The 14,098-nt window shown below is 37.8% G+C and overlaps 1 protein-coding gene across 1 annotated transcript in view; it reads left to right on the top strand.

The window, feature by feature from the left end:
* NPFFR2 (neuropeptide FF receptor 2) overlaps positions 1-13,544 on the top strand; it is an 85,623-nt gene extending 72,079 nt beyond the window's left edge. Inside the window, exons 2-4 of the mRNA XM_045992402.1 lie at positions 200-534; positions 9,729-9,828; positions 12,695-13,544. Coding sequence (XP_045848358.1) covers positions 207-534; positions 9,729-9,828; positions 12,695-13,544 — 1,278 coding nt within the window. The 5' untranslated portion in view covers positions 200-206. The remainder of the gene's footprint in view (positions 1-199; positions 535-9,728; positions 9,829-12,694) is intronic.
* Positions 13,545-14,098: the final 554 nt, after the last annotated feature.

The raw sequence follows: 14,098 nt of genomic DNA, 5'->3' as shown, positions 1-14,098 counted from the left end.
TCTTGGTTAAAATCCTAATCCTAATTAAATTTGACTGCATTATGTACAGCTCTGTTCCATGAAGAATTAATGGATTATTATAGAAGGACCATCAAAATCTCCTTGCACTTTAAAAGTGTTCCTTTTAAACTCATGTATATAACTTATGTTCTACTGGCTTCTAATTATGCTTTTTCTTTTCTACCTCTCCTTTGTTCAGGTCCATCATGAGTGAGAGATGGTACTCAAACTCTTCAGAAAACTGGCATGACATTTGGAGTGTCAATGACACAAAGTATCACCTCTACTCAGATATCAACATCACCTATGTGAACTACTATCTTCACCAGCCTCAAGTGGCAGCAATCTTCATTATTTCCTACTTTCTCATCTTCGTCCTGTGCATGGTGGGAAATACAGTGGTTTGTTTTACTGTGATGAGGAAAAAGCATATGCACACCGTCACTAATCTCTTTATCCTGAACCTGGCAATAAGTGATTTACTGGTTGGCATATTTTGCATGCCTATCACGCTGCTGGACAATATTATAGCAGGTATGTTGACTTGTGCATGGTGCAAGGATGAAAGGAGGGAATTTCTGTCTCATAAGCCTGCGCCCGTGGCAGGGCCATTTATCCATTCATAAATACTTATGGAGTTCCAAGAAAGGCTCCAGGTACCTACCCTCATAGGATCTAAATTCTAAAGGAGGAGAAAGACAATAAACAAATAGATACAGTATAACTAGTCAGAGATTGATAGGAATTAGGGATAAAAATAGAGCAGGTGACAGAGATGAAGAGTAGAAAACTCATTTTTAGAGCATTCACTGAAGGTCATCAGAGAATGAGATCTAACACCAACATCTTTTACTAAAGACTGAATTTTCTTGGTGTGTTTCAGGGCACATATAATGTAGAAATATTATTGGTAATAGTATCAATGTAAAGTTCAGAAACTGATAAATCTGGTTTCAACTGACCCAATGTCTTCAATGTAACAGCAGGCATTGAAGCCCTCTTGTGGTTAGCTAGGGAGATTTCCGATAGTTTTTGAGGGAAGATGAGCAGCAATCCCAATGATTTCTCAAAAAGTGGTAGTTCATCCATGATAAGGGACGTATACAACACAAGTAACTCCACATTGTAGCGGTTCGGGTACTACCGTAGAGTCCCCCCAGCCTGTATGACTACTTCTCTAGCGCTACATCGTGTACTCTGAAAGTGCGGTGTATCTCCCGCTCCCAGAACCATTTTGGTGCATAGTGCCTGCCTACTAAGTATTTGTTGTATTAATTAATGAATGGTACCACGATATTCATAGTCCAAATCTGTAGAAGAAAGAAAATGATGGGAAGTAGGTGAGGGGGTGGGGTGACTGGGTGATGGGCATTCAGGAGGGCACCTGAAGTAAGAACTGGCTGTTGTATGCAACTGGTGAATCGCCGAAGTCTACCTCTGAAGCTATAACACAGTATATGTTAATTAAATTGAACTTAAACTTAAAAAATTTTTAAATGATACCGTAGTTGCATAAAAAAAAATATTTAGAGCGGGGCGCCTGGGTGGCTCAGTGGGTTAAGCCGCTGCCTTCGGCTCAGGTCATGATCTCAGGATCCTGGGATCGAGTCCCGCATCGGGCTCTCTGCTCAGCGGAGAGCCTGCTTCCCTTCCTCTCTCTCTGCCTGCCTCTCTTGTGATTTCTCTCTGTCAAATAAATAAAATCTTTAAAAAAAAAATATTTAGAGCAACATGAGCTCTAGCCTCATAGTTCTTAGCCTTTCATAGCATTTTCAGTTTACTGAAGAATAAGAGGTTTCTCTTCGGGTTTCTGTTTCCTTCCCTTCTCTGGAGTGGGAGCTGGGGAGAGTTGAAGAGTGCCTCTCTTAGCATCTGTACTCATCGATTCTGCATTTTGTGAGGTCTGGCATTAAAAATAAATTTTCAAGAATGTACATTTTTAAAAAATTTTTATTAACATATAATGTATTATTAGACCCAGGGGTACAGGTCTGTGAATCGCCAGGTTTACACACTTCCCAGCACTCACCATAGCACATACAAGAATGTACATTTTTTTTTTCCATTTCTTTGAACCAGTCTTTCTTTTTTTTTTTTCCCCAGCATTTTCATTTTATTTATTTTTTCAGTGTAACAGTATTCATTCTTTTTGCACAACACCCAGTGCTCCATGCAAAACGTGCCCTCCCCATTACCCACCACCTGTTCCCCCAACCTCCCACCCCTGACCCTTCAAAACCCTCAGGTTGGGAATGCAAGCTGGTGCAACCACTCTGGAAAACAGCATGGAGGTTCCTCAAAATGTTGAAAATAGAACTACCCTATGACCCAGCAATTGCACTACTGGGTATTTACCCTAAAGATACAAACATAGTGATCCGAAGGGGCACGTGTACCCGAATGTTTATAGCAGCAATGTCTACAATAGCCAGACTATGGAAAGAACCTAGATGTCCATCAACAGATGAATGGATAAAGAAGATGTGGTATATATACACAATGGAATACTATGCAGCCATCAAAAGAAATGAAATCATGCCATTTGTGACGACGTGGATGGAACTAGAGCGTATCATGCTTAGTGAAATAAGTCAATCGGAGAAAGACAACTATCGTATGATCTCCCTGATATGAGGACATGGAGAAGCAACATGGGGGGGTAGGGGGATAGGAGAAGAGTAAATGAAACAAGATGGGATTGGGAGGGAGACAAACCATAAATGACTCTTAATCTCACAAAACAAACTGGGGGTTGCTGGGGGGAGGTGGGATTGGGAGAGGGGGAGCGGGCTATGGACATTGGGGAGGGGAGGCGAACCATAAGAGACTATGTACTCTGAAAAACAACCTGAGGGTTTTGAAGGGTCAGGGGTGGGAGGTTGGGGTTGCATTTGTACACAATTCCAGCCAATCCTGCTTTCCCAACTTCATATTCAGCAGTATCTGACAGTTTCTATGCATTTATGTTCTTTTGTTCTATGTCATTTCAGTGGAGTCTGGTGAGGGAAACTACCTCTTGTGGTAAGAGAGGATTCAGACAACTAATGTACCTCTCCTGCAATGTGAAGATAATACATTATGGAAACATTATGGTTTCATTATGGAATACATTATGGAAACAAGTTGCTTAGAAATAGGAGAGTAACTACTATACAGTATAGAGTAACTAGGGGGCAAGGAAGGGTAATAATGTGTATGGAGAAGCTGAGATAATAATTTCATTATAAATATTTATAGGAGGAAGATACCGAGAGCATTTCTTACTGGCAAAATAAGTTTTTGAGAGTGATGACAGTAATTTAAATCAATTCTTTCACTCTTTTTGCCTCACACAATATCTTAAAATGTACCTTGTTTTAAAAATGTACATTCTTCAAGACTAAAGAATCATGGCTTTCCCATGTCTGAATCTTCTCTTACCACAAGAGGTAGTTTCCCTCACCAGACTCCACTGAAATGACATAGAACAAAAGAACATAAACGCATAGAAACTGTCAGATACTGCTGAATATGAAGTTGGGAAAGCAGGATTGGCTGGAATCGTGTACAAATGCAATCAGATGCATTTATACAGACGTACAAATACACATTCACACTCTTTGTCTCCTCTCATTTTCCCAGTGTAATTAGAATTCTTTAAGTCAGTATGCAGAGAATACATTCCTATTGTTACATGTATCTTAGCCTTGCTGAGGCATGCCGAGTGCTAGGATATCAATGTCTTTCTTATAAGATGTTTTCTTGGATTTAATAAGAGCATCATATTTTGATTTGCTTAGTTTGGGGTATGTACCTATAAAGTAATATATCCTCAAATTCTCTTCCAGGAGTGTTAATATCTTGTAAACACCTTCAAATATATCAGGCAACCTGTGAATTGCATCTTTTTTCTGGAAAGCCCCCCCCCCCCCCGGTGCTCTCCACCCTTGTGTTCTATTCAGGCATGGAGCTCAGCGGCTACTGCTCTGGGATGTCTCTTCACTGAGACCCTAATGATTCTCTTCATGTCTCTTTTCTGGAGCCATGTCTTCTTTCTTGGTTAATTCTCTATCACTTTCCTGAGAAAGTGTGCATTAAGAGTTAAAAAAAATGAGATCTGGTTTGTCTGCAATTATACTTATTCTGCCCTCATATTGGATTATAGTTAGCTGTATAAAGTATTCAGGGATATTGTTATTGCTGAGAAACCTGATATTACTGCTAAAAAAATCTAATGACATTACACCCTTGCTTCTTTTATCCTGATTTGCATTTTGTTTTTTCTCCTGAAAACTCCTAGGACTTCTCTTTATCTTTAATGTTCTGAATTTCAGGCAATTTTGCCTTGAAAAAATCTTTTTTATTTTTTGTTTATTGTGTTGGACACAAACCAGGTCCTTTCAATCAAAAATAGAATGCCTCTTAATCCTGGGGAATTTTCTTGTATAATTCCCTTCCATTTTACCTTTTTCAATTCCTATTAGATATTGGAGGTTATGGGTTGCCGTTTTTTAGAAAATCTTTTTCATCCTCTCTTCCCAATTGTTCCATTTTCAAAGATTTTCTCAATTTTCTCTTGTAGCCATTATATTGAGTTCTATGTTGTCATGTTTTAAATTCTTTGAGCTATTTTCATTTTCTGCATGTTTCTTATATGATCAGGCACATTTCATCGATGAAATGTGTTTTTTGTTTGTTTTTTTGTTTTTTTTTTTAAGATTTTATTTATTTATTTGATGGAGAGAGAGATCACAAGCAGGCAGAGAGGCAGGCAGAGAGAGGAGGAAGCAGGCTCCCTGTGGAGCAGAGAGCCTGATGCGGGGCTCGATCCCAGGACCCTGAGATCATGACCTGAGCCGAAGGCAGCGGCTTAATCCACTGAGCCACCCAGGCGCCCCTCGATGAAATGTGTTGTATCTGAGGTTTATGTTTTATGTCTTTATTTTAATCCCAGTTAGTTGTTTTATATTACTTTCAGGTGTACAAGATAAGGATTCAAAAATTACACACATCACCTGGTGCTCCTCATGACAAGTGCACACCTTAATCCCCACCACCTGCTTAACCCAACCTCCCACACTTCTCCCCTCTGATGACCATTAGTTTATTCTCTATAGTTAAGACCCTGTTTCTCAGTTTGTCTTTTCCCCTAAGCTGGTTTGTTTTGTTTCTTAAATTCTGCATAGGAGTGAAATCATATGGTATTTATCTTTCTCTGACAGGCTTATTTTGCTTAGCATTATACTCTGTAGGTCCACCCATGTAGTTGCAAAGATTTCATTCTTTTTTGTGGCTGAATAATATTCCATTGCATGTATATATATGTGGGGGGGGTTGCATGCATATATATGCATATATATATAAAGCTATATATATAAACACCACTTTACATATATATATATACACATACCACATTGCATATGTATATATACACACATATACACATCATTTTGCAGATCCATATATGCCACATTGCATATATATATCACATTGCATATATATACCACATATATGTATATACCACATTGCATATGTGTGTTTACCTCATTGCATATACACACACACACACACACACACACACATACCACATCTTCTTTATATCTATCTATATACAACATCTTCTTTATAGCTCTCTATATATACCGCATCTTCTTTATCCATTCATCAATCAATGGGAAACTTGGCTGTTTCCCTGATGCTAAGTGCTGATGAACATCTTTTCATGTGTCTATTGGCCACCTGTACATTGTCATGGGAGAAATGTCTGCTCGTGTCATCTGCCCATTTTTTAATGGGGTTATTTGATTTTGGGGTATTGAGTTGTTTAAGTTCTTAAATTCTTTGTTAAGTTCCTTATATATCTTCTTCAATCACATAGGTTGCCTTTTAGTTTTGTTGACTTCCTTCATTGTGCCAAAGCTTTTTATTTTGACAAAGTCCAAATATTTTTTTGTTGTTGTTTCCTTTGCCTCAGGATACATATCAAGAAAAAAAGTTATGATGTCGGAGAAGTTACTTTCTGTGTTCTCCTCTAGGATTTTTATGGTTTCAAGTCTTTAGTCCATTTCAAGTTTATTTTTGTGTATGGTATAAGAAAGTGGCCCAGTTTTCCCAACGCTGTTGAAGAGACAGTCTTTTTCCCATTGGATATTCTTCCCTGATTTGTGGAAGATTAACTGCCAATATACTTGTGGGTTTATTTGTGGGTTTTCTATTTTGTTCCATTGATCTATGTGTCTACTTTTTTGCTAGTACAATAATACTGTTTTGATTACTACAGCTTTGTGATATAACTTGAAGTCCGGGATTGAGATGCCTCCAGCGTTGCTTTTCTTTTTCAAGATTGTTTTGATTATTTGGGGTCTTTTGTGGTTGCATGTATATTTTTGGATTGTTTGTTCTAGTTCTGTGAAAAAATGCTGTTTGTATTGCGATAGGCATTGAGAGTATAAACATTTTACCAATATTCGTTTTTCTAATCCATAAGCATAGAATGTTTTTCCATTTCTTTATGTCATCTTTCATCAGTGTTTTATGGTTTTCAGAGCACAGGTCTTTTACCTCTGTTTAGGTTTCTTCTAGGTATCTTATTTGTGGTGCAATTTTAAATGGGGTTGTTCATTTCTCTTTCTGCTGCTTCATTACTAGCATATAGAAATGCAACAGATTTCTGTGCACTAATTTTGTATCCTTTACTGAATTTGTGTACCAGTTCTAGCAGTTTTTTGACTGTCTTTCAGATTTTCAGTATAGATTATCAGGTCATCTGCAAATAGTGAAAGTTTTACTTCTTCCTTACTGATTTGGATGCCTTTTATTTCTTTTTCTTGTCTGATTTCTGTGACTAGGACTTATGGTACTATGTTGAATAAAAGTGGTGAGAGTGGACATCCTTCCCTTATTCCTGATCGTGGGAGAAAAGCTCTTAGTTTTCCTCATTAAGGATGATGTTAGCTGTGGGCTTTTCATATTTAGCCTTTATTATGTTGAGGTATGTTCCCTCTAAACCTATTTTGTTGAAGGTTTTTATCATGAATGGATGTTGAATCTTGTCAAATGTTTTTCTGCCACTATTGAAATGATCGTATAGTTGTTATCCTTTCTCTTATCGATATATCGTGTTGATTGATTTATGAATATTGAACCACTCTTGCAAACCATGAATAAACCCCACTTGGTTGTAGTGAATGATTTTTTAATGTATTATTGGATTCAGTTTATTAGTATTTTTTGATGATTTCTGCATCTGTATTCTTCAGAGATACTGACTTATAGTTCTCTTTTTTATGGTGTCTTTATTGGGTTTTGGTATTAGGGTATTGCTGGCCCCATACAGTGAGTTTGGAAATGTTCCTTCCTTTTCTATTTTTTGAAATAGTTTGAAGAGAACATGTATTAACTCTACTTTAAAAGCTTGGTAGAATTCACCTTGAAGCCATCTGGTCCTGGAGATTCTGTTGGGAGTTTTGTGATTACTGATACAATTTCTTTGTTGGCAATTGGTCTGTTCAACTTTATGTTTCTAGGAATTTATCCATCTCTTCTAGGTTGTATATCCTCATAACTGCTTTATATTTCTGTGGTGTTGGTTGGTTGTTTGTTTTTTCTCATTTGTAATTTTATTTGTGTCCTGTCTCCTTTTTTCTTGATATGTCTGGCTATTTTCCTCCATTTGATTTATATTGGTTTTCTCTTAAGTTTCTTTTTTCCTTTTTGTTATAGTCACTTTTATATTTGAGGTTTTTCCCTTATGTCAGTTGCTACTTGGATGCTTGTGTTTCAAAGTGAGACACAATGTGGCTGACTTGGACCCCTCTGTGCCTTAAGCTCGAGGTCAGGCCCACTCTCAACTTCATTAGTTTGGGCCATTCACTGGGAAATCCACGACTGTCAAAATCTGCACAACAGTCTTCTTGGAAGGATCACATTCCCCAGAAAGAAATTCTTTGATCTATTGCCATAGGAATCCTGACTGGCTGCTACGGTCCAGAGCCCAGTGGGTCTCTGGGCAACAGTACTGGATGGAGAATATTTTTACTTAATCCTTGGGCATCACTGCAGTACCTAGTCCACCTGCACCTAGAGAGTCAGAATCTAGAGCCGCTTTGCTTCCACCTCCTGAGACGAACTTCCATCCTCCTGCTGGCCGGGGACAAGCAAGGGGCATCTGGTTACATTTATTCATAACTCAGCCAACTGTGTTATTTTCCCAGCTTCACATTCTTTCTATTTGAGTTTTCTTTTCCCTAGTGCTTTCATTTTAATGGAATTTAGTGAGGGAGGTGAGATAAATCATGTGCTGATGCTTTATTTTTGACCAAAGGCTATTCACACTCTTTTTGTTTAATATTATAACAGCCAAATAATTCTAGGACTGGGAAAACATGCTCTCTCTTGGTTTCTATTCAGTAGAGTCATTCAAGCATCTATTTTAAGATGGTCTGGATAGACGACAAAGTTTTTTTTGTTTTTTTTTTAGATATACTTGGATTAGATTTGGGGGAGTATTTAAAATTAGTAAGAAATCTTAAAAATAAGTTGCACAATCTTTTAAAAAAATGAATGTTGCATATTTCTCAGGTTTTTAAAATTTATCTTTTGGGAAACTAGAACAGTTACTAGTAGAAGAATAGTACTTTCCTATAATAGTAGATGGGTGGTTATATCAACCTGTTATATTTCTTTTATAAACATTCTAGTAAATGAGGCTTGATTAGAAAGTAATTCAAATGGACTGATTTTGTTCATGCAAAGTGCTCTTTATTCTCAAAATATGTCTTAGTTAGTTCAGGCTGCTCTAAAACAGCACCACAGGACTAGGTGGCTTAAACATTCGACATTTATCTTCTCACTGTTTCAGAGTCTAGAAGTCCAAGATCAGGGGGATAGCATGGTCAGGTTCTTGGTGAGGGTCCTTTTGTTGGTGTGTAGACAGCCACCTTCTTGCTGTGTGCTCACATGGACTTCCCTCAGTGCTGTTCATGTGCTCATGGAAACGAAAACTCTCTTTCTTCTTCTAATGGCAGTAATCCCATCATGTGGGCACTACTCCTGTGGCATTATCTAAATGTAGTCACTTTCCAGAGGCCCCTCCTCTAAATACATTAGGGCTTAAGGCTTTAATATATGAATTTAAATGGGGGGGGGACACAAACATTTACTCTATAACAATGTAAATTGTCTCATTACATAATATATGAATAAATACTAATCTTATTTATTCTACATGTACCTCCTGTTCCTCATAAATTATGGGGTAATTTCCAAATTATAAAACCAATATACTTCCTGTCTTATTCATTTAAAGGGCTTTATTGCATAAGGGTTAATGGTTTAGGCTCTGGAATGATACAGCTGGGGTTGAAATCCTAAATATGTTGCTAAGTAGCTGTGGCAAGATATATGATATTTGTATGTTTATTACCTAGTCTATATCATGAGGAGGAGAATGAAGCCTTCAAAAGCCTGTTTGGGGAATTAGCTAAGTTAATAGATACCAAGCACTTATCACAATGTGTAGAATGTTATAACTACTGCATTCTGTTTTGACATTATTATTAGTATACTAAAAATAGAGCTCTGGAGATATTAATGAAAATAATAGAAAACAATGATTGTTCCCTGGATATCATTTAGGAAATAGTTGCATCAGTCTTGATTTCATGCTTTTTGTTCATATTTTTGGTGAGAGTAAAAAATATATATATATATAAATGATCTATTCAAAGGCTGTTTCTTATCCCTTTCAGGATGGCCCTTTGGAAGCACAATGTGCAAGATCAGTGGCTTCATCCAAGGAATATCAGTTGCGGCTTCAGTCTTTACTTTAGTTGCCATAGCTGTGGACAGGTAAGTCAGCACCAAAATCGGAATCTGGTGAAAAACATTTAATCTACTATATTTGCCAAATCTGCCCCAAATTTTATCCATAATATACACTCTTTTTTTTTAAGATTTTATTTATTTATTTGACAGAGAGATCACAAGTAGGCAGAGAGGCAGGTAGGGAGTGGGGGGGGAGGGGAGAGCAGACTCCCTGCTGAGCAGAGAGCCCCATGTGGGACTCCATCCCAGGACCCTGAGATCATGACCTGAGCCGAAGGCAACAGCTTAACCCACTGAGCCACCCAGGCGCCCCCATAATATACACTCTTTTAAGAGCACAGCTTATATCTGCTAAAGGTTCAGTAATAAAACTACTAAAGTTTCCGTTTTTAAAATTAAATAATTAGGGATGACACGTGTCTTATTTGGGGCTGTTATAATAAGATACCATCGACTGCATGTCTGAAACAACAGAAATTTATTTCTCACAGTTCTGGAGGCTGGGGCCAAGGTCAGGATGCCAATAGCATCTGTGTCTGGTGAGAGAACTTTCCTGGTTTTCAGAGGGGCACCTTCTCTAAGGAACCAGGAGCTCTATTCTCCTCTTTTTAAAAGGTCACTAATCCTATCATGAGGACACCACCCTCTTGATCTCATTTGAACCTGGTTAATTCCAACTACCATCCAATCAGGGTTAAAACCCTGACACTTATTCAAGGTGTGAATTTTGAGGGGACACAAAGTCTACAACATCATAGTTATACTATTTTTCACTACAATCGAATTTTCTAGTGATAGAAATGTGAAATCTAAGATTTTATCCAGATTTTAAGAGAAAATTAAATCATCATTTACACATAGTGTTGAGGTGTGCCTGTACTGCTCTGGTCTGTATATCATCTAAAACACATGAGACAGGGACGCCTGGGTGACTCAGATGGTCAGGTGTCTGCCTTTGGCTCAGGTCATGATCTCCAGGTCCTGGGAATGAGCCCCATGTTGGGCTCCCAGCTCAGCAGGAAGCCTGCTTCTACCACTGCCCCTCAAATGAATAAATAAAATCTTAAAAAAAATAAAACAAGTTAGACAAAGTGCTGCCTAAAGAAGTTCACATTCTGGTAGAGACAGAGAGATATGTTAACAAATACTTATAAATAATACTCTCTACTATAACAAACTGTGCAAAGGAGAGAGTGATCAAGTTATCTCTCAGGACAGGGAGTGTCAAGTTCACAGAAGAGGTCATAACTGATTGCTCAAGATTTAGAAACTAACTTTGGGAAGAAATAGAGGAAAGAGCATCCCTTAAGACAGGGATATCTATCTATCTATCTATCTATCTATCTATCTATCTATCTATAGATATCTATCTCTATCTATCTCTATCTATCTCTATAGATAGAGATAGATAGAGATAGATATATCCTGGCAGAGAGCATTTTCTATCATGTTCATCTTTGTCTCTGAACACACACAAACACACACACACACACACACACACACACATATTTGTTGAATGAATGAAAAGAGATTGAAGCCCCAACAGTTGGTTTATAAAAAGAACAAGATACCTAGAATTGTATGTATGAAGTTACCCATAATTTAATGATGAGTAGATGGGGAGACTCTTTAATTAGAAGATTAAAAGAGAACTTGGAAGTTAAGATAGCAGAACTTACACATGCTGCAATAAAGGACAAGAGAGCAATCAACGTTCAAGTTAATTAGTATATGAAGCTTGTGAGATAAATTAATATGGAGCTGCTGCTGAGCCATTCAAAGCTTTAAGTTTTCTTACCTGCAGGTCTAGAAAGTAATAATTTTTTTTCCATTTTATTTATTTTTTCAGCATAACAGTATTCATTCTTTTTGCACAACACCCAGTGCTCCATGCAAAACGTGCCCTCCCCATTACCCACCACCTGTTCCCCCAACCTCCCACCCCTGACCCTTCAAAACCCTCAGGTTGTTTTTCAGAGTCCATAGTCTCTTATGGTTCGCCTCCCCTCCCCAATGTATTTCCACTTTACAGAGTCATTACAAAAACCAAAGATTAAATAGGTGATAGTACTTTGAAAAGTATAATATTATATAGTTGTATATGGTATGACTATAATTGTCATAGTGAGTATGAATAATAATACCAAGACTCACAATGGCAAAATTGCAGTTAAATGCAATCAGGGTTATGCTCTGTACTGAGATTGAATTTCCTTGCTTACCAGAGGACATACAACGTCTGGAAGGCATGTAATAGAACTCATAATGGAAACTCTCAGACTGTCAATGCTGTGACTCAAGCCACCAAAACACTTAGTGGGCATGAAACAAAAATGCTTAAATGAATCTATGGTTTGGTTGGGTGCCTCTGTGTCATCACTCAAGCTTCTATTTACGTCATACTTGCTAATGTTCAATTGGCCAAGCACAGAGATGACATGGGATGGGGCCACAGAAGGTCACGAGGGAGAGTTTAACAATGCACTCTGGATCCAAACTACCTGTGTTAAAATTATGTGTAGTTGTGGACAAGATTTTTTTTTTTACTTTTTCTAGACCATTTTGATATTTTTTTAAGTGGGGAAGTTTAAAGAGACAATTAATGCAAACCAATGAGAAAGAGTCTGGAACAGAATACTAAGCATTCATGTTCAATATCTGCTAGTTACAATGGTCACTTTTATTATTAATAGTGACTAATATAGTGTCTAATACTCAACTTATTCATATTTTGAGATGAAATTTATATCTGTCACAAAAAAAACACCAATGCATGCCCCTCTGTTGCTAATGGTAACTTCATTTTTTGAGAGGAACATGAATGGGAGAATTAAATTTCATTCACAACTTGGTCAGAAGTGATAAGGCTGATATTTGCTTTTAATTGCAGGTTCCAGTGTGTCGTCTACCCTTTTAAACCAAAGCTCACTATCAAGACAGCATTTGTCATTATTGTGGTCATCTGGGTCCTGGCCATTGTCATTATGTCCCCATCTGCAATAATGTTGCATGTAGAAGAAGAAAAATATTACCAAGTGAGACTCAACTCCCAGAATAAAACCAGTCCAGTCTACTGGTGCCGGGAAGACTGGCCAAATCAGGAAATGAGGAAGATCTACACCACTGTGCTGTTTGCCAATATCTACCTGGTTCCCCTGTCCCTCATTGTCATCATGTATGGAAGGATTGGACTTTCACTCTTCAAGATGACGGTACCCCACACAGGCAAGCAGAAGCAGGAACAGTGGCACATGGTGTCTAAGAAGAAGCAGAAGGTCATTAAGATGCTCCTGATCGTAGCCCTGCTTTTTATTCTCTCCTGGTTGCCTCTGTGGACACTGATGATGCTCTCAGACTACGCTGACCTGTCTCCAAATGAAATGCGGGTCATCAACATCTACATCTACCCTTTGGCACATTGGCTGGCCTTTTGCAACAGCAGTGTTAATCCCATCATTTATGGTTTCTTCAATGAGAATTTTCACCGGGCTTTCCGAGATGCTTTTCACCTCCCGCTCTGCCAAAAAAGAGCAAAGCCCAAGGAAACCGACACTCTAAGAGCTAAAGACAACGTGATCATAAATACGTCTCATCAGTTAGCCCAGGGACTTACCATTCAAAAGTCACATGAGGAAAATTTACCTTGTAGGAAAAGTACTGGAAAACCCAAACAAGAATTGATGATGGAAGAATTAGGGGAAGCTGCTCACAGCAATGAGATTTTAAAAGAGCTGGTATGATGATTTTAACTATACTCTGTGTTATATATAGAAATACTCTTGCTTTTATAGCTTTGTATTTCAGTTCTTTCTGAGCATGTTCTACAGAAAACATGTACTGAAACCCTCTCTGGACAGAAGTGGAAAAAGCGGTCTTATGTTCATATTCAATCTTACGTTATACCAACTATATAGAGACTCACATACGAATTTGCCTGGATGAATCCATTTTCTAGGAAAAATTTTCAAAGCTTGACCTTTTCCATTTTAGCCATTTGCATATGAGTCAAGCATGTCCATTGTGGGTATACCACTAAAGACAACACACACCCATTTTCCCCAAATGGTGATAAATGGGCAGTTCTTTGCATAAGAGTACATTTCCTCAATTCCATCTTTGTTTTTGGACTTGAAATTTTAGACTAGAGAATTGCTTGTGTTTTTAAAATATACTTAGGTTTCTTAGAAATAACAGCAATAACAAATAGAAGCTATTTCTTTTAAAGAGTACAGTTAAAGTTGGTGAGAGAATAACATTGTTGGCTTTTTCATATTTTCATAAATAGGGGCACCTG

Source organism: Meles meles, chromosome 2, assembly GCF_922984935.1.
Source record: "Meles meles chromosome 2, mMelMel3.1 paternal haplotype, whole genome shotgun sequence".
NCBI classification, from domain to species: Eukaryota; Metazoa; Chordata; class Mammalia; order Carnivora; family Mustelidae; genus Meles; species Meles meles.
Note: the sequence above shows the minus strand (reverse complement) of the source record. Positions and strands in the feature narration are given on the sequence as shown.